This window comes from Heteronotia binoei, chromosome 14 (assembly GCF_032191835.1).
Source record: "Heteronotia binoei isolate CCM8104 ecotype False Entrance Well chromosome 14, APGP_CSIRO_Hbin_v1, whole genome shotgun sequence".
NCBI classification, from domain to species: Eukaryota; Metazoa; Chordata; class Lepidosauria; order Squamata; family Gekkonidae; genus Heteronotia; species Heteronotia binoei.
Window position 1 is genome coordinate 16661900 of NC_083236.1, and position 26963 is coordinate 16688862.

The 26963-nt window shown below is 48.4% G+C and overlaps 1 protein-coding gene across 1 annotated transcript in view; it reads right to left on the reverse strand.

The window, feature by feature from the left end:
- ARAP3 (ArfGAP with RhoGAP domain, ankyrin repeat and PH domain 3) overlaps positions 1 to 26963 on the reverse strand; it is a 90384-nt gene that overhangs the window by 19541 nt on the left and 43880 nt on the right. The window contains 10 exon segments of the mRNA XM_060254499.1: positions 130 to 212; positions 2426 to 2559; positions 6050 to 6178; positions 6355 to 6469; positions 7909 to 7983; positions 9027 to 9095; positions 9190 to 9337; positions 12943 to 13048; positions 24256 to 24468; positions 26584 to 26747. Of these exon segments, the coding sequence (XP_060110482.1) occupies positions 130 to 212; positions 2426 to 2559; positions 6050 to 6178; positions 6355 to 6469; positions 7909 to 7983; positions 9027 to 9095; positions 9190 to 9337; positions 12943 to 13048; positions 24256 to 24468; positions 26584 to 26747 (1236 nt within the window).

Sequence of the window (26963 nt, forward strand, 5' to 3'; positions counted from 1 at the left end):
CAGGCAATTTTGGGGGCGGAACCCGGGGAGGGCAGGGTTCGGGGAAGGGAGAGACCTCTGCCCATCCATCCCAACACTCTGTGCCACACAGTGGCCAAGACCCAGGTGCCGTCATCTCTGCCCACTTACTGTGATGGGGGCTTCAGCTTCTTCCGAACCCCCATGTACACCTTGGCCAGGTCCAGCAGCCACTCCCGCTCCGGCTTGGCACTCTAGGGATGGAGAAGAACAGGGATGGAGGGCAGGGGTGGAATTCTAGCAGGAGCTCCTTTGCATATTAGGCCACAACCCCCTGATGTAGCCAATCCTCCAAGAGCTTCCAGGGCTCTTTTTTGTAAGCTCTTGGAGGACTGGCTACATCAGGGGGTGTGGCCTAATATGCAAAGAAGCTCCTGCTAGAATCCCACCCCTGCTGGGGGCCTTTCAGTTCCCAGAGGCAGAAGGGGCAGTGAGCATGCCCAGCAGCGGAGCTTGCAGTCACACAGCAGGGAATGAATCCCGTGACTTGAGCCTGGTTTCAATGCCAAGGGGATGCCAACGCCAGGCCTTTCTCAGCCTCTGCTACCACCTCTTCCAAAGGCAGCTCCGCCTTGGCTGTGGGTAAAGTTACCAACTATAGGTTGGGAAATACCTGGAGATCTGGGGAGGGCTGGGTTTGGAGAGGAGACAAGACCTCAACAGGGTACAATGCCATAGAGTCCACCCTCCAACGTAGCCATTTTCTCCACAGGAACTAATCTCTATATTCTGGAGAGCAACTGTAATAGCAGAGGATCTTCAGGCCCTACCTGGACACTGGCAACCCTAGCTGTGGGGTAGGCTGCAGATTCCAGCAGGTCAGTCCTCACCTTGGCAGCACTGTTTGGGCATTGCTTGTGGGGAGAAGACCCTCCTGTTCTGGGCACAGGAAACGGCCTGCCTCCGTTCAGCTAGGGCGCTGGCAACTACTACAGGCTGCTTGCCATCCTTCCCAGGGGCACCTCTGTCTCAGGCACAGCCTGGTTTGCAGTCTGACATTCAGGGCTGAACTGGATCCAGAGCATTTCCGTTGCTAAACTGCAGCTACGGGGGTGGGGGTGGCTTTGGAGGAGGGCTGCGGCATTCAGGAGTTGGACCAGTTTCCTGACCTCAAGTGGACCAGCGATGAAAAGAACAGCAGAGACAGAAGACAGCCCCTGTGCTTCCCCTAAGAAGGCAAGAGTGGGCTAGTGCAGATCTCTTTTTTGTAGCAGGAACTCCTTTGCATATTAGGCCACACACCCCTGATGTAGCCAGTCCTCCTGGAGCTTATAGTAGGCTCTGTAAGAAGAACCTTGTAAGTTCTTGGAGGATTGGCTACATCAGGGGTTTGTGGCCTAATAGGCAAAGGAGTTCCTGCTACAAAAAAAGCGCTGGGGCTAGGTAAACTGGAGAAGGAATGAAAGCCTCTTTCCCAGCTATGGTCTTGATCCAAATTGGGGGAGCAGCCTGGTTGCTCTTTAGCAAGAAAATGCATTCCTGCATCTTTCATTGTTCTTGTCTGGCTTGACCTTAAGTCTCAGAGACAGCCTCTTCTACTTCACTCTGCCACCTGAGCTGGTTGTGGTGGACTCTGGTAACCCCCTTGGTTACCTAGGAACCTAAGAAGAGCTCTGCTGGACCAGACCAGCAATCCCTCTAGTTGAGCATCCTGCTTCAGATGGTGGCCAAAACTGTCACTCCGCCAGGCCAACAAGCAGGGCAGAGGCCAAGTCCCCGAAGTTGCCTCCTAACCAATATTCCCTCTAAGCTGTAGAGTCTTGTGAGCAAAAAAATCTATTTTGTGAGCTGCTGCAATTAAATTTGTGAGATAATGCATAAATTAGCGGGGTCTGGGGCCATTTTTCCTGAGCCAAGACAAAAATCTGTGAGCTGGAGGTTAGAAAGCTGTGAGCTAGCTGTGTTAGGAACACTGCTCCTAACACAAGTATTCAGAAGCTTTCAGCTTCTATATAGGGAAGTGCCCCGGTGCCCCATGGAAACATCATTATTTCACCAACCCCCTTGCTTGAGGAGCTCGCCAGAATCTCAAGTACGCAAATATCTTCCCAAGTCTGATAAGGGAGATGCCAAGGAGCAAAGGCAGAGTGCGATCCGTCAATGATCTACGGTTCTTATTCATTCAGCTAGGTTCCCAGACAAATCGGAAACCCTCTTTTATTTTTTTACTGTTTCTCAAAAGTTGTCTCATTCATTGCTTCCTTGCTCAAACAGACTCTGGAGGGGAGGGCTACAGATCTTTGAAACATGATCCAACCTGCAACGTGGATGCTGAAGTTGAATTTTGCTTTGGCAGCCGGTGATGGAAATGTTAGCTGTCAAATGCATTCAAATGCCGCTGTGAACCTGGAGCTCTCGCAAGTTGACACCAAGCGTACCTCTCTAATAAAACACAAATCAAACCTACCCGTTTCTCTTTCAGCAGCAGCAGCTTGCGGTCCTTGATGACAAAGTAGCGTTCCTGAAATTTGCTTCCCAGAAGCCTGGGTGGATCCTCACGGCACTTCAACAGCCCGCATTTGGGGCTTTCGCGTTTGGCACCTGTGGGGGAAGCAAAGCACCACCCTCTGACAGACGTGCTTGGAGCTCTGGAGCCCAGCACAGGCACAATCTGAGCCACAGGCAAGACAGAGCTCCTCCTCCTCTCAGGATCTGTGGCCAAGGCAAGCTTTGGAGCCAAGCCTTGTGCCAAGTCAGACCCCTGGCACCATTTATGCTGATTGGCAGGCGCTTCTGAGGGCTCAAGCAGGAGCATCTTTTGGCCTTGCTTTCTGTGAGGTTCTGCAGAGGGAAGAATCCCTTCCCCCCAACTCAAACTGGGTTCAGACCACGGCTTCCGGGATTTAATGTCAGACCCAGGGCCTACTGCCTTCTCTGAAAGATTTCAGGCCAGAAACACAGGGAAGCTTCCACCGTGTTAAGGATGCAAGTACGTTTTTATTGGCTCTGTCCATTTTTATCCCATCCCTCTTTCACTTATATAGAGAAGCATCCCCCTCAGGGGAAAATAAAGACACTCCCTTGTCAGCCTTTGAGGTGTGGGAAGGATCTAGGCACACCTATGGGGCTGGCAGACAGGGTGGCTGTAGCTGCTTTGATGTTTCCCCGTGGCAGAGAAGTTTCAGTTTCAGTTCAGAGAGCCAGTTTGGTGTAGTGGTTAAGTGTGTGGACTCTTATCTGGGAGAACCGGGTTTGATTCTCCACTTCTCCACTTACAGCTGCTGGGATGGCTTTGGGTCAGCCATAGCTCTGGCAGAGGTTATCTTTGAAAGGGCAGCCGCTGGGAGAGCCCTCTCCAGCCCCACCCACCTCACAGGGTGTCTGTTGTGGGGGAGGAAGGTAAAGGAGATTGTGAGCCGCTCTGAGACTCTTCGGAGTGGAGGGCGGGATACAAATCCAATATCTTATCTTATCTTATTTATTTCAGTTTATATCCCGCCCTTCCCACTGAAGCGGCTCAGGGCGGCTCACCACATAAGATCTAACATTTTGGTTTTAAAAATACATCGATTTACAACAATTAAAACAGTAAAATAATAAAACAAATAAAACAGCGATCTGTCAGAATACTACACTACAACCTTCTATAAAGTTTCCAATGCCAGTTAGTTATAGGCCAGCCGGAAGAGGGCTGTCTTACAGGCCCTGCGGAACTGGCCAAGGTCCTGCAGGGCCCTCACCTCTGCCGGCAGCTGGTTCCACCAGTAAGGAGCAGTTACCGAAAAGGCCCTGTCCCATGAGGAAAAAGTCAGACACAGCCATGCATTCTGTGAGGTGGGGATACATGTGGGGTGGAGGATGGGTGTGGGTGTGTGCCTAGCATACCCCTGTCATCTCTTAATCAGTCCCATTTTTGGAAGATTTTTTTAATATGTGAAATTGACAAAGATTATCCCTGAAGTCAGGTCACAGAACTCTGGCAAAACTTACAGAACTGGCAGCTGCCCTGTGTATGTATCTCCATTAAAAAACAGCAACAAAAACCTGTGTATCCCTGTAATCATCCACAATGTGTCTCAACCATCCAATCATCCCTTTACAGAAAAGAAAAGAAGCCCTCCTCTTCAAAGGCAGGTGCATTTTTCACTGGGTGACCTCTTTACAGACATAAGAATGTAAGAACATAAGAGAAGCCAATGGCCCATCCAATTCAACACTCTGTGTTACTCAGTGGCCAAAGACCAGGTGCAGTCAGGAGGTCCACCAGTGGTGCCAGAAATCCAGAAGCACTCCCACTGTTAGCCCCCAAGCACCAAGACAACAGACCATCATTGCCCAAAGCATCAACCTGGTGATTCTAGATTCCCCTGCCCCTCCCACCTGAGACACAGGTGTTGGGGAATTTCTCTTTATATTCTCTTATATTACATAGGCACCTTTTCTTACCACTGTTTCTCAAAACAAAATTTTCTCCCAGCATCTAATACAAGAAATGCGGAGTTGCTGTTCCATAAACAACAGATAGTGCTTCATTTTTCTCCATATTCCTTATAGAAAAGGCAAAACACTTTCCAGTTTTAGATAACAAAACCGACACGCTATTCTTTTTTTATTTAGAAACTCTTATGATTTTTTGTACCTGCTGGAATCTAAGCATTTCAAATGCTAAGTCTCAAAGGCTCTCAGATTTTCTAAACGCTGTCAACACATATCTGTTAGAGATCTCTTAAAAGAAATTTGACTGGCACCCTAGGGAGCAGTTCAGCTCTCTGACATGGCAGCCAGAGGTGGGGAAAAACTTAAGGCTTATATAGCCTTGACTATGAAAACCCTTCTCTTCTTGCATGCTTATCTCAGATAAGGATCTTGCCTATTTATCTTACTTTGACATTTTTCTCAGTGCATTCTAGAGCAGATGGACTCCCGTGTCTATCTCCCTTAGTTATCAACTGGACTCAGATAATGCCCAGTGAGAAATCTTGCTATTTAGAGTTTCTCATCTTCAGTTAAGCAAAACATCTTTCTTGCCAATTTGCTCCTTTCCCATCTCAGTTTCTCCTTAGCTAAACTCTCCTGACCTAAAATACTCTTCTGGCAGTTAACTTCCACAAAGCTTATAGGCAACAAGTGATTTTGAGTGCTTCAAACTGTGCATGAGCGACTTACAAATTTCAAGGGTTGTTTTCATAAAGGGGCCAACTTAGAATTTTTCCACGACAGCAGGCAGAGTATTATTTTTCAGATTTCTATTATCAGAGTGCTTCACTGCAATGGCAGTGCAAAACTCTGACGACTTTAAAAAGACAAAATCAACCCCAGAGATCTCCAGCCCCACTCACCCGCACTAGTCTCACATGCAGACAGGGTGGCGGCAGTGGCTGTAGCATAAATTACGGAAGACATTCCAGGCTCTATGATTTATTTATTCATCAATATTATTTAGTGTCTGCTTTTCTGACTGAAACTCTAAATACTATGGTATATAAAAATGGTGCAATCAAACAGAGCAAGATGTCCAGTGAAAAAGGCAATCCGACTAGGGCAGGGGTCCCCAACTTTTTTCAGCCTGCCGCAGGTACTCGTGGAATTTTGACCCAGCATGATGGGCACAGCTGTAAAATGGCTGTCACAAAGTGGCCTGCTGCATGAGGAAGAGCCAGCCACAAAATGGCGGCCACAGCCTACTTTCAGTCACACAGAGAAGATCCTTGCGGTGTGGTGGCAACTGCTACCAAAGTGTTTTTTAAAACTGCACAACCCACAAAATCTCCAATGGCCAATCAGAAACTTTGCTGTCAAAAGCTCCACCCACTTTCTAAAAACATTTGCTGGGCACCAGGAGAGTGTTGGCAAGTGCCGTGGTGCCCAGGAGCACCACATTGTGGACCCCTGTACTACGATTACAGAAGTAGAGCTCAATTCCAGAGGAGTGAAACCAATTCAGTGCCCATCTGGATACCATTCCATCTGTCCCAGCCCTGTTGACTTTACCTGTGGATTCCAGACTCCACTGCTATATCGCATACCGACAAGGCTGCAAGGGGAACTGGCCAACTTCCTCCAAAGGTGTCAATAGGCAGGGTTCACTCACCCGTAAAGAGGCAGCTGCCTTCCTTGATGGGCACTTTCTTGACCAACAAATAGGCAGAGCCAGGCTTGGGCAACTTGCACCACTGTAGCGCCTGCTCCAGGACCTTCTCCTTGGGGTGCAGGGGCCGCTCTGAAAAACGACCAGAAGTTACTAGGCATCCAGTGTCTGGGCAAGGGTGGCATCCAGTACCAGGAGCTTACCAGAAGGCCCATGGCACACATCACTACCTCAGTGAAACCTGGAACTGCCTCCACGGCCTCCCATCCAATGCTGACTGATGGAGAAGACCTGTCTCATCTACTCACCTAGCTCACCATTCTCCAAAACCTCGAAAGTCAGCCAAAGGTCCACACTGGCTGCCACGTTCCGCATCTCCAGCACTTGATTGGTCAGCTCTTCTGCCGTCATCACTGGGGATACCTGGAAACAGGGCCAGTTCTAGATTTTCTGGGACGGGTGGGCTGAGTGGTGTTGTCAAGGGCCCTTTCCCACCCACTTCCCTGTTTGTCTCACTACCTGCTTCTACAATCCTTTCCAACCCTGCTCACAAGTCCTCCTGCTGTCCACACTCAGCGTCATCTGCACTGCCCACAACCCTTTCCCTCATGGCACTGGAAAGCGGGCGCAACTGGACACGGGTGGCAGAGCAGGCAGGGGAATTGCATACTGAGGTTAACAGCAGTGGGCGCTGCCAGAAGCCCTGGGCCTTGGCAACTGCCCTACCTGAGGTTAGTCGCTCGGCCTCCCAAGACAGGCTGACTGTCCCCGGCCCAAGAGATGCCCGTCTTGCCTCTACCACACCAGGTCTTTCTCAGTCCTGGCCCCAACCTGGTGGAATCAGCTCCCTATCGAGATCTGGGCCTTACCTGGCTTGCTAGGCTTTCGTAGTGCCTGTAAAACGGAGCTGTTCCACCAGGTCTTCAGGTGAGGCATCTACCCATTAGATCGGTTGGCCTCCCCTACTGTACTATCTTGCTGTGCTGATTTGCTGCACTGTCCTGCTGCACCATCTCATCATATTGTTCTGCCGGGCTATTTTGTTCTATTGAATACTGAAATTGACTTTTATTATTATATGATTTTATTGCGATTTTATTATTATGTTGTGCTCCGCCCTGAGCCCCTAAGGGGGAATGGGTGGAATATAAATAAACTAATAATAATAATAATAATAATATTGATGCTGGCCCTGCCTGGAAGAAAAGGGGTGACTGGCATGCAGAGCTCAGAACCTGCCCACTTGGGACCCAAAGGGATCACCTGAGGCTGAGAGTCTGATATGGGAGGGACAGTGGCTCAGTGGTAGAGCATCTGCTTGGGAAGCAGAAGGTCCCAGGTTCAATCCCCGGCATCTCCAAAAAAGGGTCCAGGCAAATAGGTGTGAAAAACCTCAGCTTGAGACCCTGGAGAGCCATGAATGGGGCTGTGGCTCAGTGGTAGAGCATCTGCTTGGGAAGCAGACGGTCCCAGGTTCAATCCCTGGCATCTCCAACTAAAAAGGGTCCAGGCAAATAGGTGTGAAAAACCTCAGCTTGAGACCTTGGAGAGCCGCTGCCAGTCTGAGAAGACAATACTGACTTTGATGGACCAAGGTTCTGATTCAGTATAAGGCAGCTTCATATGTACATGAGAAAGGTCGACCCCAATCACCATAGCCCCAACCTGGAAGCAGGAGCATTTCTACAACTGGATGACAGCCACGGATCCCTCTCTCTTCCCCCAGACTTCAGCCGCTCCCTGGTGTTTCCTCACACAAGCCAGCTGCCCTTTGGCCAACTGCTCTTCCAGGATGAAAAAGGCAGCTGCCTTATGACCCAGCTGCACCTGGGATGGAGGCCGCCAAAGAGCCTCTTGCTCACCTTGAGAGTGACACAACAGTCAGGGTTCTTCTGCTCCAGGTAAGCCTCCAGAATGAGATCGCCAGCCTGGGAGAGCTGCAGGGAGAGAGGGAAGGGAGTGAGGCATGGAAAGACAGGAAGGTCTGCCCTGCAGTGAAGGAGGAGAGCTGGCCATACTGACAGCAGATGGGCAGGCCCTGCCAACCTCCTCTGTGGATTCTTAAGCTGCTCTGGAGAATAGGGGACGAATCAGGAATAACTATCTGCCCAGCAGACCGCAGTATCTTCTTGATCAACCAGTAGGCAGAGCCAGGAGTGTCTCTTACCCCCAAGTGACTGCAAATATGACTTTTGGGCAAAGGAGCTATCACAAGGCTGAACCAAATCAGAGCCACTCCCATAAGACACTCTGCTTTCAATGGCAGCCATATTGGTTTCACTTCAGAAGGCAGCCATATTGGTTTGCCGTACAGCTGATTCCAGTACTACTTTAGAGACCAATATGTTTTTAAAGGGGGGTAAACTTTTGAGAGTCAAAGCTCTCTGACGAAGGGAGGTCTGACTTTCCAAAGTTCGTATCTTCCCCTGCTCTAACTCTGTTGGTCTCTACAGAACCCCTGGACTTCAGTCTAGATGCTTTCCAATGGAGGCCGCTCCAGCCACAGAACTTCCAGTCATCACGCAAGGTGAGAGTGAGCTCTGTGCAAACAACCCCTTGAGAGACAGCACAGCGACGAAGAGGTGAGGCTACAAATCAGGAAGTCCCCAGGCTGAATCTCACCTCTGCTTAAAAATGTTCTCACTAGTCTTTAGCACACCGTGCTGTCTGCTTCAGCCTTCCCATTTCTCTCCTTGATACCCCACTTTTCTCCCTAACAGGGACCCAAAGCAGCTTGTAGCATTCTCTTCTGGGATGCTGGAGGGGCTATGGCAAGCTAGTGTATAGGAAGGCTCTCTGACTGTACTACACAGATGCTAAGCAATCCTAGAGGCTGCAGTGGCCACCAAAAGCTCAGGTCTGACTAGAGGTAGACAGAGAAGCTTAGGAGGCCTTGTGGATCCAGGTCTTTGGCACCTGCTGTTGCCAGAGCATTTGCTTAGCAAGGAGTTGGAAGGCAGTCAAGAGGAAGGGACCAGACCTGCACATCCCGCCAGGTAGTAATCAAGCTGTTCTCCAAGTCCATCTGCGTCACTCGGTCTTCATCAATCTGTGGGGCAGGAAGAGGGAGGCAGTGAGCACAAGGGCAGGGCAGAAGCCTCTATGCAGCTCAATCCAGGTTAGGGGTCACCAGGCACTCTCACATTGAAGATGTGGACGTAGTTATCAATCAGGTCCTCCATCACCTTGACCTCGTGTTCCCCTTTGCCGTCAGTCTGGAAGAGGCTCGGGGCGAAGAGCAGAGCCAGGTTTTTGGTGGTCATCTGGTTGAGGTCAGCACATTTCTGAACCCTGCAGGGAGAAGAGAACAGCTCTCTGTTGTGCTGAAAGATGAAGGTGTGTGGGGGGGAGAGGTCTGTGAGGGGGGGGGATGAGATTTGGGTATATTCTCTGATCTCACATCAGAAAAGGGATTCCTGCTGAGATGCGCACTCATTCTGCTGCTTCCCTCACCTCATCTCCCGCTTCCATGAGCAGTTCAGAAAGCTGCGCACAGATCTTCTTCCCTCTAAAGTCTTTCCTGCTCTTAATATCATCCTGGAAGGATGGAGAAGGCTCTCCAGGGCAGTGTATTTTCCCCAGTTTCTTCCACTGCCCAGATCAAATGGAGGGAATGAACTCAAAATGTGCAAAGCTCAACTGGACATAAGTACCTTTGCAGTTTATTTTTCAATCGGCAGGCATTTGGTTCTGGCTCAATGTCTCCAAATGACAGGAAGTACCACTAGCTGGTATGTCTTCAAATGTTAATGGCACAGGAATCATAACCACTGACAGGTTTTGAACGGCTGAGTGCATAAACCAGAAATAATTGCAATTTTGACCGTATAGGTCTTCTCAGAATCCTACTTAGATCTATGAAGTTGAGCTTACTTCCCGAAAAGTGCTCTCAGGATTGCACTGTCAATCACTCAAGTACATTTTCTCCAGGAGTATTTATAGATCAATCAATTCACCTTTTTTCACAGTCAGGATATTAGAAGTTCAACAGGTTTGGTTATTTACTGATCTTATTTTGCAGAATGTGCATCAGTCTTCCTGTGCCTCTCTCTCTCTATGTGACATTCTATTCTGGAACAGGGACACTAGAAGAACTGGCTGAAGCGCCTCAAAAAACAAGAACAGCAGGCAACCAAATGGACACAAAATATTGCACAGGCTTTTGGGGATCACCAGAACTCTTATCAGACTTTGTTATGAAATTTTAAAAATACAGAGGAGTGGAAACTAGATTTTTCAGGTCATGATGCTAAGAACTGATCTTGCAGACCTCCTCAGTGAGACAGGTGAAGGAAGACAGCTTAACTTTATTGCTGGTGTTAGACAGGACTGGATTTACATGTTTTTTGAGGGGGGGGGCAAAATTAAAAAATGACGCCCCCTTATAGGCCATTCTGTCTTATGGTCCCATAGAATACAATGGACTCCATAATCAATTTGGCACCTCCCCTCTGTCGGCGCCCGGGGCAAGCACCCTCCTCTGCCCCCCCCCCCCTAGATCTGGCCCTGGTGTTGGATTACAGAGCATCCTCTGGGAAGAATTAGCTCATTTGATGGGTGCTCTATGTTCATTCACCCCTTGGAAATACAAAGACCAGCAGTTGCCAATCAAGACACACTTTTCTGCATTCTCATTTTCCTCCCTTTTAAGTTCCTTTTTGGGTTTTTCCCCCCTGCTCCACACGTTTTGCTCCCTCTAGAGGTTGATTTGATACTACATCAGTTCATACCCAGCATAAAACCCTGCAGTTTAAATCTGCTCTGATCTGGATAGCCCAGGCCACCCGAGCTCGTTGGATCTTGGAAGTACATAAACCTATGTGATACTGAATCAGCCACTAAAGGAAGCAAAACACTTGTGGAACAGGACACTCCCCCCCCCCCCGAAAAAAAAAAATAACAGGAACACACAAGTGAGAAAAATGAGAATGAGGAAAAGCCCACACTGGTCCCTTGCAGACTCGGAGTAATATCTATGAAATATTTTAATTTACCTTGTTTTATAACTAGAAATGGAAACTGAAATTTTTATGTATAATATTTTATACTGTACCCAAGTTGAATTGTATACCTTGGTTTTTCTAATGCCATTTGTTACTTATTTTTCTTTTTTGGGATGGGTTTCTGACTGCGTTAGACTTGACTCAGAGCAACAAAATATCTGTTAGTCTTTATATTTAAAATAGCTGAGATAAATTTTACTGGCTTTTGTATGTTCAGTGAGCATACAAAAAGAGTGGATTTTATCACTAGCACCTTCTTCCCAGAGGAGGGGCAATAACCTAAAACCAGCACTGAAGTTAAGCTGTGTACCTGCTTGCATTTTGCCGCGTACCTGCTTGCATTTTGCCGTGTACCTGCTTGCTGTGCACCTGCTTGCATTTTGCTTTGTACCTGCTTGCATTTTGCCGTGTACCTGCTTGTTGTGCACCTGCTTGCATTTTGCTTTGTACCTGCTTGCATTTTGCCGTGTACCTGCTTGCATTTCGCTGTGTACCTGCTTGCATTTTGCTTTGTACCTGCTTGCATTTTGCTGTGTACCTGCTTGCTGTGCACCTGCTTGCATTTTGCTTTGTACCTGCTTGCATTTTGCCATGTACCTGCTTGCATTTTGCTGTGTCCCTGCTTGCTGTGCACTTGCTGGCATTTTGCTTTGTACCTGCTTGCATTTTGCTATGCACTTGAACATATATGAACATATGAAGCTGCCTTCTACTGAATCAGACCCTCGGTCCATCAAAGTCAGTACTGTCTACTCAGACTGGCAGCGGCTCTCCAGGGTCTCAAGCTGAGGTCTCACTTGCTTGCTGTGCACCTGCTTGCATTTTGCCGTGTACCTGCTTGCATTTTGCTGTGTCCCTGCTTGCTGTGCACCTGCTTGCATTTTGCTTTGTACCTGCTTGCATTTTGCTGTGCACCTGCTTGCATTTTGCTGTGTACCTGCTTTCATTCTGCTCTGTACCTGCTTGCTGTGCACCTGCTTTCATTTTGCTGTGTACTTGCTTGCTGTGTACCTTCTTGCATCTTGCTGTGTACCTGCTTGCTGTGTACCTGCTTTCATTTTGCTGTGTACCTGCTTGCTGTTTACCTGCTTGCATTTTGAAAAGAAGGACAGCAAGTTCCACTCTTAATCTCATGGTCTGAAAAATCTGCTCCCCTGCCTCCTACTTAAAAATTTTGTAACGTCCAGCCTAATGAAGAGTTCTGGTGACTTGCAAAAAAGTTGTGTGTCAATTTGTTTTTTGTCCTAATAAAAGGTGCTACAGAGATTTTGTAATTGTTTTTTGGATTCTGCATGGAACAAAATGTCTGTTTGCCCGGACATGGATAGCCCAGGGTACCCCAAGCTTGTTGGATCTTGGAAGCTAAGCAGGGTCAACCACAGTCAGTATCTGGAATTGAGACCACCAAAGAATACCAGAGCTGTGATGCGGAGCCAGGCAATGGCAAACCATCCCATGGGCTTGCCATAAGTCAGCTGTGATTTGGCGGTGGGGGGAGATAGCTACAGTTTCTCCCCCCTCTGAAGCATCTCAGCCATGGTTTGTTCAAAGCTACACAAATGCCTGAAATGTGGCGGCAGCGATGGGGTTAAGTTAAAGTATCATTGTAAGAGCCCTAGTAAGCAAGAACTGACATTTTTGCAACAATGGCCTATGACTAGCTGGTACAAGAAACTGAGCGTAGTTATACTGGATGTCTGCTGCCCCCAATGTTTTAAATGGTTCAATGTTTTAAATGATTTAATGTTAAAATTTAATGCTCTATGTTTAACGCCTATTTATGTTAGATTCCTGTGCTGTAAGCCGCCCTGAGCCACTTGTTGGGAAGGGCGGGATAGAAGTCATAAAATAAATAAATAAATAAACAACTGGCCAGGAAGAGGACTAACTAACCGGTACAGGTGGCCAATCAGAGCAGCCAGAGTCCTGTGATTGACATGAGGCAAAAGGCTTATCAGCTTCTTGTATTGCTCCAACCGCAGGGGCTTCTCGGAAATTTCTGGAAGGAAAAAGAGCACAGCATTATAAACTGGGTAATATCAACAAAGTTATCGTACTGCCTACTACATCATCATCATCGGATTGTTATTAATTATCTGATTATTATCAATTGGATAATAATAAAAAATAAAAGTTGTCTTGGGGGTGGGAACCCAAGAAGCATAACAGACTGATTCAAAGGGTGAGACATCTGGGAAGGAAAAATGGCTTGTGAGCCTTCCACTGTGGTATCCAGCCAGGTGCCCAGCAACACAAGGGCACTAAAATTTAGGATGAGTGAATTCTGCAAGCTTTAATCCAAGGAGAATAAACTATGGGGCGGGACGGTGGCTCAGTGGTAGAGCATCTGCTTGGGAAGCAGAAGGTCCCAGGTTCAATCCCCGGCATCTCCGACTAAAAAGGGTCCAGGCAAGTAGGTATGAAAAACCTCAGCTGGAGACCCTGGAGAGCTGCTGCCAGTCTGAGTAGACAATACTGACTTTCATGGACCAAGGGTCTGATTCAGTATAAGCAGCTTCATATGTTCATATGCAGACTACATGATTTATGAAGAATATATAATTTGATCTAATGAATCGCTGTGGTTTCTTGTCCACGAGTTGTTCCTGTTGACAGCAGAGGACAGGACACGCAGTAATGGGTTTCAATTACAGGTAGAAAGGGACTGGCTGCTTATTAGGACCATTTTTTAATAGTAAGAGTAGTTCAGTGGTGGAATGGGCTGACTAGGGAGATGGAGAGCTCCCTCTCACTGGCAGTCTTCAAGCAGCAGCTGGATAAACATTTGTCAGAGATGCTTTAGGCTGATCCTGTGTAGCGTTCTATTCGATGCAGGGCCGATCAGATGAGCATCCAAGAATGCGACTCATTCTGTTGTTGAGCGATCAGACATCCAATACTATCACGCTCTTTTCTTGGCGCATGCGTGATCAGATGGTGATTTCCAGGAGGAAGGGGGGTCCATTGAACATGCGCCCAACTGTTTAAAGGTGGGAATGTCGGAGCGGGAGTAGCAGAGTGAGGGAGATGACTTGCCCGACACAGGGCTTCAGGAAAGAAAATCAGGCAGACGCGTGCAACTAGTGCCAAAAGGTGTATTAACATATATACACGACAAGTGCTCTCTTGTGCAGTCTATACAATATCACCTCCACGGACAAAGTGCTTCGCCTAACCACCATCTCACAGGGAGAGACCTGTGTGATGCACACACAGATCATATATAGTCCAAGCAGCCAATCCTGGCCGTGCTGACTCAGCAGATTGCATCACTTGGCTTCTGCCGGCTCAAGCCGGTCTGCTGATCAGGTCACTGTGACCTAGCCTGGCAGCTAGATCACCAGCTGTCATACTGTAGCTGTCAGACTGGGTTTATGTAGATTCTTGCTCCAACACACCTCCTAATCTATTTAAACCCAGTGCACCAAAACACTTTACACAGTTTACATACATGTCCACCAGCAACATTACAGTTCATATTTACGTAGCTCGGAACCCTTTCCGGAATTCGTTCAGGAACTCATCATGATTGTAAAACACATCATCGTGTTCCTGTTCAGCCAGCTCTTTCAGACGCTTGGCTTCAGCCTCCTTCTCCCTTGCCTCGCACTCTGCCACCCAGGCTTTCCATTTCTTAGCCTTTTCTTTTAACATTTCCTCAAATCCGGGTGGGTCTGGATTGACAGTCAGAGTGACATAGGGACACTTGTACCTAGCGGGACGTTGGCCTTTGGTGGACCTGGCAGACACCCGTGGCCCTGTGCTTGGACCAGCTTTGTCTTCTTCGGGTTGCTCTGTTCCCACCTCCTGGGCTGGTTGCTCTGCCCCTGTAATTGGGTGTTGAACCTCCTGACTCTCACACTTTACCTCCAGTTCCTGCATTTGAGGCTCTGCCTCCTGATTCTGCTCGTCAGGCTCTGTGCCAGCATTCGGCTCACCTTCTCCAGCCCCACTGGGTGCCACCTCCTGGGCTGGAGTTCTGGGCTGCGCTCCAACATCGTTATCGCTACTTGGCAGCAGGACAAATTGTTTCTGCAAGGAGTGCAACCTTGGCCAGCTGCTTTCTTCATTGAACTGGGCACTCTTACTAAGTGTTATCTTGCTTTTGCTATTGCAGAAACGATAACACCTGGCCCTTGGCTTGTAGCCCAGAAAAATTAGGCTCTCTGCCCGGACATCCCCCTCCCCGCTACTCGTGGAGTGGATGCCAACCCGAGCCCGTGACCCAAAGACTTTTAAAGAACTCAAATCTGGGGTCTTGTTCAACAGTAACCTGTAAGGCACATTTTTCACAGTATTACACCAAACCCTATTTTGCAAAAAAACAGCTGCATGTATGGTTTCTGCCCAATAGGTCATTGGCAGTTGTGCATCCTCTAACATGCAATACATCACATTCTGCAATACAGCCCCATGCCCATTTTCTCGGGGCGTTGCCGGGTTCGTCAGACGGTGGGCGATGCCCTTGTTCTCCAGCCAACGTTTCATCTGGTTAGATAAGAATTCCCCCCCTCTGTCGGTTTGTACAGCCAGGAGATTAACCCCTAATTGTCTCTCCACTGCTTTGACCCACTTGGTGAATGTCTTATACACCTCAGACTTATGCACCATGGTGAAAACCCACGCGTACCTCGTGTGGTCGTCGGTGGCCACCAAGCAGTATCTCCTCCCCGACAGACTCTTTGGCAATGGGCCAATAACGTCTAAATGGACTAGTTCCAGGGCTCGTGTGCTTTCCCTTGAGCTTTCTTTAGCAACAGCACACGCCTTGCTTTTGGTCTTCTTGCAGACCTGGCAATCCAAGTAACATTTGCAAGGATTTACTTTCAAACTAGGCACAAGCTCCAGGGTTTTCTTTAACGCCCTAAATCCGCAGTGCCCGAGTCTCCTATGGAGCAAATGTATACAATTATTGTGCACAGGCTCATTCGACACCTGAGCCACCTGGGCACAATCACTCTGGACCACATACAGTTTACCTTCCCTCTTTCCTGTCACAAGCAACTTTCCCCCACCTCCCAGGATTTTGCAGCAGGTTTTCTCAAATCTCACCTGGTATCCCTGGTCAAACAGTGTGCTAACACTCAACAGGTTAGACTGCAGTGAGGGTACATACAACACATTTTGCAACATACATTTCAGTGCAGGAAATTCCACATTGCCTGAGCAAACAGAATTGGCAGTGGTCCCATCAGCCAATCTCACATACTTATGCTCAGGACTGTCAATGTTTTTCAACAACTCCTTCTCGCAGCAGAGATGGCTCGTTGCCCCGGAGTCTAAAATCCAAGCAGACCCTGTGCTCTCTACTGCAGACGTGACCAGCCGGGTTGCTTCCTCACACGGGCTGGCGGTCCTCCGCTCTCGCCGCACACGCCCCCGCCTCTTCTCCCTCTCAGGGCAAGCTCGGAGCAGGTGCTGCGACGACCCGCATCCATAGCAGCGACGGACTGCAAACGCAGTCGGCTCCACTTCCTCCACCTTCGGACGCCTGCCAGCAGCAAAAGCTGGCTCATTCTTGGCTGTCTTCCCGGACACACCGATAACAGCACGCTGCCCGGCCGACACCCCCGGACAGCTCACGGCCGCAATTCTCTCTTGGAAGTCAAGCAGGTGGGCACAGACGTATTCCATGGTCAGGGTCGCTACGTCCACCGTCTCCAGAGAAGTTATCAGGGGAGTGTACTCAGGTGGCAACGACGACAGCAAAATGTACACTCTGTCGTCTGGAGCTACAGTCTTGCCTCTTGCCTCCAGCTCAACGAAACAGTCCGTTAGCCGTTTGATGTGATCTTTCACACACCCTCCAGCCGGCATAACGGTGCGGAACATCCTCCTTGTCAAGGCCATGAGGGAACCAGCAGTGGTGCTAACATGCACCGCACTCAACGCGTCCCAGGCAGCCTTGGGAGTGTCCTTCCCTCGCACATAAACCAGCTGGTCATCTCCTATAGATAGCACTATGTTGGCCAGTGCCTTATCCGATAACACAGTCTCGGCAGGAGATAAGTCAGCAGGGGGGTTACTCACAAACAGCCATTGCCCTTCACGCTTGAGGTAGTGTTGCATTCTCAGGCTCCACACCGCGTAGTTGGCTGAGGTGAGCTTCTCAACGGCTACTCCAAGCTGTTGCTGAGCCATCGTGCCGACTCCTCCTCACGGCTGGCTGCCGACGTCCCTCTGGCTCTCAAACAGAGAACGGTGGTGCTTCTGTGTCCTTCACCGGCGTTCCTCGCCTCCGGCTCTTTCCAACCTCACAGTCAGCTCAACTCTCAACTCTCTCCTCCGCGCAGCGGAAGCGCCCTGGGCCCATAACCCTGTCGGAGCGGGAGTAGCAGAGTGAGGGAGATGACTTGCCCGACACAGGGCTTCAGGAAAGAAAATCAGGCAGACGCGTGCAACTAGTGCCAAAAGGTGTATTAACATATATACACGACAAGTGCTCTCTTGTGCAGTCTATACAATATCACCTCCACGGACAAAGTGCTTCGCCTAACCACCATCTCACAGGGAGAGACCTGTGTGATGCACACACAGATCATATATAGTCCAAGCAGCCAATCCTGGCCGTGCTGACTCAGCAGATTGCATCACTTGGCTTCTGCCGGCTCAAGCCGGTCTGCTGATCAGGTCACTGTGACCTAGCCTGGCAGCTAGATCACCAGCTGTCATACTGTAGCTGTCAGACTGGGTTTATGTAGATTCTTGCTCCAACAGGGAAATCAAACATTGCTTCAGAGGCGGGGGGGAAGGGGGGAAAGTTTCCGGAATTAACGTTGCCGATTCAAACCAGGGAACTGCCAGGAATTACTTTCCTAGAAATTGGCAGTGGAAATGATATCTGGAAATCCTCCACAATGGAAAAAAAAGATTTTTTTGCCTGTTCTGAATAGTGGGATAACGTTCCCCCCCTCCCCCGATCCTGTGTTGATTGCAGAAGCAGAAGCGTCACCTCATATTCCCAGATGATCTGGCAATGTGCATGTCTGCTGGGGCTTTTTTTTTAAAAAAAAGATGGGCGGGGCGGTAAACATTCCAAGGGGCAGTATCGTGTGTGACTGTCCAAACAGGAAAAAACCGATCTTGTGCTGCTTCTTTGAAAAAGGGCCGGACTTTCTGCGCTATCAAATTAATGTGGCATTGATCTGCAGCAAGCCGGGATGACCCTGGATGACGCTCGATTGCCAGATGTGGATGTCTGGATGAACATATTTAATCTGTCAGCGAGACGGAGCTGTGTCGCCACTAATAGTACGTCTGACTGCACCCCTTGTCTTTCAAATTGTAGCTCTAGTGGCTACAATGTATGAAATAACAATGTCAAAAAAAATCAATAAAAAGGGACCACAGAATAGCCCTTATCTGCTGCTGGAAATCTGATCGAGACATACGGCATTAGATCCTCATGCCCCTTAAGAGAAAAGAATGTGATATGTTTCACCCACAATGCTACACCCTCCACCAAGAATTTGCTTAGTCATGGGAAGTTCCTGTGGTAAACTTCACCTTCAGTCCAGTTAGGGTGCCAAGGTTGTAGCTAGAGATCACCTGGGAGAACAACTAAGCTCCAGGTGATAGAGATCAGTTCACCTGGAGAAAATGGCCACTTTGGAAGGTGGACTTTATAGTATCATACCTTATTGAAGTCCCTCCCTTCCCCAAACCCCACCCTCAGGCTCCACCCCCCCAAAATTTCCAGCTATTTTCCAACCTGGTCGAATTCACTTAATATCATAAATTTCACACATAATTAATGTCAATTCATAAATAATCTCATCAATTTCCGGTAAATATACACATTATTTCTTCACAATGGCATCAATGCTGTGAACTCGAACAAAGCACTAGAATGATTGCAAAAGTCCATTCATAGAATATTCCAAACGGAGCAGACGTTCCAAACAGCTCTCTACGTGGATAGCAGCATATTCTACAATATGAGAAAGTCGGCATCTTGGATATTTGTTCTGGTCCTTTTAACAGTTTTTACAGCTGTTTCTTATTAGCTTTGGAAACGGTTTTAAGCTTTCTGTTTGGTCATTCAATGAGAGATTTTTCTCCAACCTTGAGACTTTGTGCTAGATGCTCTGTAAAGAAAAACACATTGGCAAGCTTTGACTTTATAAGCGCTTGTGTTGACTTTGTAAGTGCTTGTATTATTGTAAGTTTGTATGGACATTTCAATATTTTGTTTATTATGTATAGAGAGCCTGCTGACTGTACAAACCTTCCCTCCTGGACGAAGATGTCTTCACATTGAAACGCGTAGAATATGCTGTTATCCACGTAGAGGGTTGTTTGGAACGTCTGCTCCGTTTGGAATATTCTATGAATGAACTTTTGCAATTATTCTAGCACTTTGTTCAAGTTCACAGCACTGATGCAATTGTGAAGAAATACTGTGTATATTTACCGGAAATTGGTGAGATTATTTATGAATTGACATTAATTATGTGTGAAAGGTGTGAAACCACCGCCTTCCCAAGATTGCCCTGTATGGCGAACTCTCCACCGGCCATCAAAATAGAGGGGCACCAAAGAAGAGGTACAAGGACTCCTTGAAGAAATCCCTTAGCACCTGTCACATCAACCATCACCAGTGGTCTGACCTAGCCTCAGATCGCAAAGCATGGAGGCACACCGTCCACCAGGCTGTCTCTTCCTTTGAGAACGCACGCATAGCTGGTCTTGAGGACAAAAGGAGATTGAGGAAGAATCGCACTGCTACAGGACCAACCCTAAATCAGACTTTTCCCTGCAGCCGCTGTGGCCGGACCTGCCTGTCCCACATTGGTCTTGTCAGCCACCAGCGAGCCTGCAGCAAACGTGGACTATTGCACCCTTCTTAAATCTTCGTTCGCGAAGCCAAGCCGAGAGAGAGAGATGTGTGAAATTTATTATATTAAGTGAATTCATAAGTAATTTTGTACAGATCTTGTCTTTCGATGGGATTCTTTGTCTGTGCTTCTCCTTTGCGTCATTTTCCAACCTGAAGCTGACAACCCTAATTCCAATACAGAACCATCTCATCAATAATATACTAGACACGTCCCTTTCTGGTGAAGGCTGTTCATTAGGAATCAAAACTCTGCTTTTTATGGTGGGATTCCTCTATTATGGAACTCTGGTCTCAACTGCCTCTTTTGTCCAAGGAAATCAACTTCTTTCCCCGGTCTGCTGAAACTGGTTTTCACTGCCCTCTGGCCAAGTTCCCTCTTGATATCACTGGAGTAGTTTTATTTTACCATATTTTATTTGGTGTTTTCCAAACAATCCATACGGGCATAAAAAAAAGATCCTACAGAGCATAAAGACCATGTCTAGTTAGTTAAAACGGTGAAATACTAAATTAATTATATATAGGAAAGGTCTCTGAGAAAAAACGTTTCATCTAACTATAATGGCAACTGAAGATTTGCTAGCGCCATCTACTGGAAACTGAAGGAAGCAGCAAGTGAAAAAAAAATCTCATTTGGTAGTGAGCCAGTGAATAACTTGGGAGGCAAGATTTGGTCCTCCCTAGTTTTCTTATAAAAAGCCCTCTCAGAGGAAGAGCTGGAGCTGGAGCAAGTGGGCCAGAAGGTCATACCTGCTCTGGAGTATTTTCATCAAGGAAGAAATCCCACAGACTGGCCACGGAGCTCCATGACAGAGCCTCCCTTCCTTTATCAAGGTCACGGGAAGAGGTGAGCAATGAATTTATCACAGGCAAGCATTCGCCTTTTTAAAACTTAAAAGAGGTCAGCAAGTAAAAAGTAAACTTTTGCAAGGTTAGCCAACGGGCTGAAGAAAGACCTTGCTGATATCTTTCCACAAGTGCTTCAAGCACTTAAAATCTGTGCCCAGTCTTCACAAAAATGATCCATGGACTGAATCCATAATAATAATAATTACTACTACCTTTAATTTCTATCCCGCCCACTCTGCAAGCGGACTCGGGGCAGCTAACAGTCAGTTCAGTTCAAAACTTAATAATCCCATTTAATTGATTTTGCTAATGGGACCAAGGAAGTGATGAAGGTAAGCAATGGAATCCATCAGATGAGTATGTAGGTACGATTTGAAACCAGGTAACAATCATGCTCTCTTTTGAATTCATACCCAACTAAGCATGTATTGATTATTCAGAACCTAGAAACCTGCCCTTGTTCTCCCAGATCAACAGCAGCTAAACTGCGCGGAGCCCCCATGCAACAGGAACTAGGCACAGACCTGTCTTCTTCAGATCTAATATGCAGAAGCTATAAAACCAATACAACAGCTGCCCTGCTGGATCAGACCAAAGAGGGTTCATCTAGTCCAGCATCCTGCTTTATACATTGGCCAACGAGCTGCACTGGAGGATCAACAAGTGTGAAGCTTGTGTCTTTCACTACTGATGCACAATGGGCCTTGTCCTAAATAATTTTGCATAATTTGCAAAGCAGCTATCAGCATAGACAGCCTGTGATGCCCACATCTTTGCACCGGGCGGGAAAGTCTCCATGCAGTTAAAACACCCATCACAGATGCCACTTTCTATATTTCTAATGACTGAAACCGCATTATCAAAAGCCCACTTCCCCCAACCCCAGAGGGGTATCATTTGTACAAGAGGATATTGATTTGTGATTCCATCTAGGGGTCACATCTAAAGGATCACTTCCTTCCCCCTCAGCCTGATGCCTGGGGCCTCAATTTTCACTACAGGAGTAGTAGTCCTGGCAGATCTCACCCACACACTTGTCTCTCTTAGCTTCTCCCTAGCCTCAAAGGAATGAACCTGCTCTATGACAGTCAGGAGCTCCCAAAACACTGCCATTTTCTTCTCGGGGGCAGATAATCATTCACAGGGCCGTCTTTCCAAAACACTGGATAGCCTCTACTTTCCTGCTGGCTTTCTACATTCATGACTTGTTTAGCTGTTTAAAGGAGTTACGACTTAAAATAGGTTGCTTATGTGAACAGGGTTGACCTGACACCCTGGGGCTCCCTAGGCAGACTTGCTGCCTGGTGCCCCTCCCCCAAAGCACCCCCCCCATGGCTCTCCCCCCTGCGGCTCCCCTCCCTTCCCCATATGTCAATTGCAATGCCGGAACCGGCTCTAACGCCACGTTCAGGCGCCCCCCTCCTGCGCCGTGTCCCCCCCCCCCAGCGCTCCGCTCGCCTGCCAAAAACAAAATGTGCAGGCGCGAGCTGCGAAGCCGGCAAAGCTTACTTTTAGCTAGCAAGCAGGGGGAAGAAGAAGATAGAAGATGATATTGGATTTATATCCCGCCCTCCACTCCGAAGAGTCTCAGAGCGGCTCACAATCTCCTTTACCTTCCTCCCCCACAACAGACACCCTGTTAGGTGGGTGGGGCTGGAGAGGGCTCTCACAGCAGCTGCCCTTTCAAGGACAACCTCTGCCAGAGCTATGGCTGACCCAAGGCCATTCCAGCAGGTGCAAGTGGAGGAGTGGGGAATCAAACCCGGTTCTCCCAGATAAGAGTCTGCACACTTAATCACTACACCAAACTGGCTCTCCAGTTTGGGAAGGGAGTGAGCGGAGCACCACCACTTTTAGCAGCAGAAGGCAGGCGAGTGGAGCGCTGGGGGAGGGGGTGCATGGGCAAGCGAGATGTCTTGCTGGGGGGGGGGGGGGGCGGGTGGCCGGCAGCGGCTGGGAGGGGGCTAGCGGTGGCCATGGCAGCGGTTGGGGGGAGGAGGGAGGCAAGCTAAGTGCTTGCCTGGGGCACCGGAGGGGGGGAGAGCCCAATTTGCTGTCCCCCCCACCTCTTGGCGCCCTAGGCAGGTGCCTAGTTTGCCTAGTGGACGAGCTGGCCCTGTATGTGAAATACTGCAGATTCCTCAATCAAGATGAATAATGTGGTATTCTAACTTCTTCAGGCCAATACTCAGCTGGAAAGTTCTTTTTCAAGAAGCCTTGTCTTTGGGGTTCTCTCCTGCTCCCCCACAAAGACCCCACCATGCTACACTCCCAGGCTCAACTCCCATTAGCAGACTCTGTTTTCAGGGACTCTGGACAAAGGTAATTTAGAGGGATTATCTTTCTCCAGGGCAGGCCTCAAATTCAGCAGGAGCTCACAGGAGTGCAGCTCCTGAACCTTTCTGAGCTTTCCCCCTCCTCCTCCCCACCAACCTTGCCCATTGAATGGGTGCAGTTGCATAATAATCCCCGGATTAGGAGAGCAGGCAGCCAGGCAGCCACCAGGGGTTTTGCCACACCCCCAGAAGCCCTCATTAACCCCTGGAGAAGCCCGCACCACCCTTTCTCCACTTCTTACTTGATTCTGGGTGGCAGCTGGCTTGCTGGCCTTTTGACTGTGGGGGGAGGGGGTGGCCAAGGAGAGTGTCAGGTGAGTGAGGCCTGCTTGGGCTGGCTGGCTCTCTAGCCAGCCCAAGCAGGCCTCGCTCACCCAGGGCTCTCCTTGTCAGCTTGTATACATTGAAGTTTACTTTATGACCTGATCTGTTTATTTACTGTCAACTAACCCCATGCCTTTTACTATACTAACCATAGTATTGTAGTGGAATGTGAGGAGTGGCCAGGAGGGGGGAGACCGAGGTGCCAACAGGCTTTTTGAAGTGTAAAACATCTAGCCAGTTCCCAGGCGCCCAGCAGGAACAAGTGGAGACGAGCAAGGCCATTGCAGGGGAGGAGAGGCTGCTATGTCGGGGAGAGATAACAGATAGGTGCCCTGGCTCTTCTCAACAGAGGAGCCCCAGTTTTATTGTGGGAAATGATTTAAAACCCCTATCCTTTGATGTGTATCCATATATGCTCATGCTTGCACCCTTCTTGTTATTAGTATCAACAAACCTGCGTAGTGAAATGCATTGCTGTAATCAATAAAAGGAAACTTTGTTTTTAACAAAGCTAAGCCTGTTCATTGTTGAAACTTCAATGCCCCTTCGCTGACACTCCTTTCTTGTGTCGGGTTGCTGTTGGCTGGGGGAGGGCAGCATATGCTAATGAGTTATGCTAATTAGCTACACCACCTATTTTTCTACAAAATGACCCCTGGTCCAGGGTGCCTGCAAACAGACTGACTGGCATCTCACCATAATACACCCCCAATCTCCAGACAGATTTAACTTCTGCAGTTGCTCACATAAACACCACTAACTGGGCCTCTGTATTTTATGGGTCCAATACCTGTTGGATCTGGGGATGAAGAGAGACCCCATTAGCTGGCTGCAGTACTAGATGGAGAAGATGGATACCTGCAGCTTTTTTCCACTGGGGATGTAGGTGCGTGGTGAACACAGGATCCTCCAGCTCCCGGAAGAACCTCTTCAGCACATCTGTAACGTCCTCAATGAAATTGTCACTGATGCGCAACTTGACATTTCGGGCATCCCGACGGAACTCCTCCATCAAGGCCTTGATGCGGGATTTGGCTCCGTTTTTCCGATAAATTCCTTCATGTTGCAACCCTAATGGAGAAGCAGGGGGAGGGACAGAGAGAATCTAGTGGGGAACTGTGTGTGTGTCTAAAAGTGTGTGTTTGCACAAAAAGCAAATGAGATGGCTAGATCCAGCAAGGAATTGCCGCAGAAAATTACAGATTGGTTTTAATTTACAGGCTGTATCATCCAAAGGTCCTGACTTGGATGGCCCAAGCTGGCCCAATTTCCTCCGCTCTCAGCAGCTAAGCAGATGGGAGAACACCAAGGAAGTTCAGGGCTGTTACCCAGAGGCAGGCAATAGAAAACTACCCATTTGTCTCTTGCCTTGAAAACCCTACAGAGCTGCCATAAGTCGGCTGTGACTTGATGACACTTTCTACGACCACCATTCAAAGGCTTTCAGGGACATAATGAAATAAATGTCTCCGCAGCCCCTTAGAGAAGAGTTAAACATAACCAGATTCATTGACATCTCCCTGATCTTTCCATACTTTTGTATGAAGAATGGGCTACTGACTTTTTGCAGGAGAACAATAATCAAACATATTGTTGTAACAGCAGCAAGAGTCTTTATGACTATTCCGCCTCAGAGAAATAGAACACATTGTATCTTTCTCCCAGAAAGGAAGAAAGAAATGTGCGCATGCATGCACACACACAGACGTACGCACAGCAGATACACCAGCAGGAACCTGAGAATCAAGCTGCAAAGGTGGCTGTTTTGAGTGGAGGACTGGCAAGGAGAGCCCGTCTTGACCTCTTTCAACCAGGAACTGTTTCCCACTCTAAACCCTTTTCTTCCTGTTTTGAAGGGTCTCTGGGGCGGGGATACACATTCCTACATCTTTTCCCCTGAATGTAGAAACAAAGCATGTGGTGAAATAGTCCAAAATAAATATAAATATCAAATCCAGCGATAGGATCACATCAGACTTTGAAATCCCACCCTTTCCATAATTAATCCTGAGCTCCAAAATGGCAGAAGAAACAAGCCGTGGTGGTAGAAAGTGCCGCTGAGTTTGCCATCCCATCCAAGTACAAACGAGGGCCTCCCCTGCTTAGCATCTGAGAGCGGATGAGATCAGGACAGCCAGGTCTTCTAGTACCAACCCAAAGTGCTCAGGCTTAAACTGGGTGCATACCAATGTTCCCTCTAAGCTGAGCTAGCTCACCATTTTTTAGCCTCCGGCTCACACATTTTTGCCTCAGCTCAGGAAAAATGACCCTAGAGCAAACTCAGTTATCAAAGATTTCAGGTTTTCACGGCTGGTAACATCATTAGGGTTTGTAGAGTCTTTCGGGATCAAGTGCCGTGTTCTACTGGAGAAAGTTTTCCTTCCAGACGTTTCGTTCTCAGCTGCGGAGAACATCCTCAGTGGCGTTGCAGCCGGAGCAGGCGCTCTGACCTTCTTGGCTGCTGTGCATTGAGTGGGGCCAGGGCTGCTGGAGAGCTGCTATTTCTAGGCTGGAGGGGGTGTGATGAAAGGGCAATTGGTTTGTGGATGTGCCCATTGTTTGGTGGGGCTTCCTGGAAGGGTAGTGATAAGGAAACTGGCTGTTGAATGTGACCATTGTTCTGTGTTAATTGCTGGGAAGGTTGGAAGGGGTTTGAAGATAAGGAAGATGGTTGTTGACTGTGCTGATTGTTCTGTGGACAATGGGCACATCCACAAACCAATTGCCCTTTCATCACACCCCCTCCAGCCTACAAATAGCAGCTCACCAGCAGCCCTGGCCCCACTCAATGCACAGCAGCCAAGAAGGTCTGAGCGCCTGCTCCGGCTGCAACGCCACTGAGGATGTTCTCCGCAGCTGAGAACGAAACGTCTGGAAGGAAAACTTTCTCCAGTAGAACACGGCACTTGATCCCGAAAGATTCTACAAACCCTAAACTCAATTATGCTCACAACTTTAATGTCAGTAGCTCCCAAAGTAGCATTTTTGCTCCACAGCTTAGAAGGAACTTTGATACATATGTGCCTATGCCAGATGATGGACTCAAGAGGCATCATGGCCTGTCTTGAAGCCAACTGACGTGTCACATCTGCAGTGAAAACCTCAAAGAACGCTTCAAGATGGATCTCTGGATTATGGCACAAATGTTCCTTGCCTAATGGGAAGGGACTTGGAGGGGCTGCTCACCATACTGGGTGATGAAGGCAATACAGCTGTTCACGATGATGGGGATGCCGCTCCGGCTGAGCTGCTGGTCCCGCAGGGCATTCCCCTGGCCTCCTGCTGAGGCCTGGATAGCCGCACACCATGCAGAGAAGTCCAGCCTGGAGGCCCCTTGGAGATGAAAGGTCCTGGAAGCAAAGAGCCCTGTCTGAATGGGAAGGCACAGAAGGGATGTAGAGCACTTTTGTTCCCCTTCCACTGGCAGCTTCCTTCTCTACCACTTGGACTCTACCTGACCACCACAACTCCATCCAGGCTCTCTGACTAGGGATATACACGAACTAGGAAAATGCATTTCATTTTGGTTTGCACCGTGCCCTGAGAGCCACAGTCATTAACTTTTA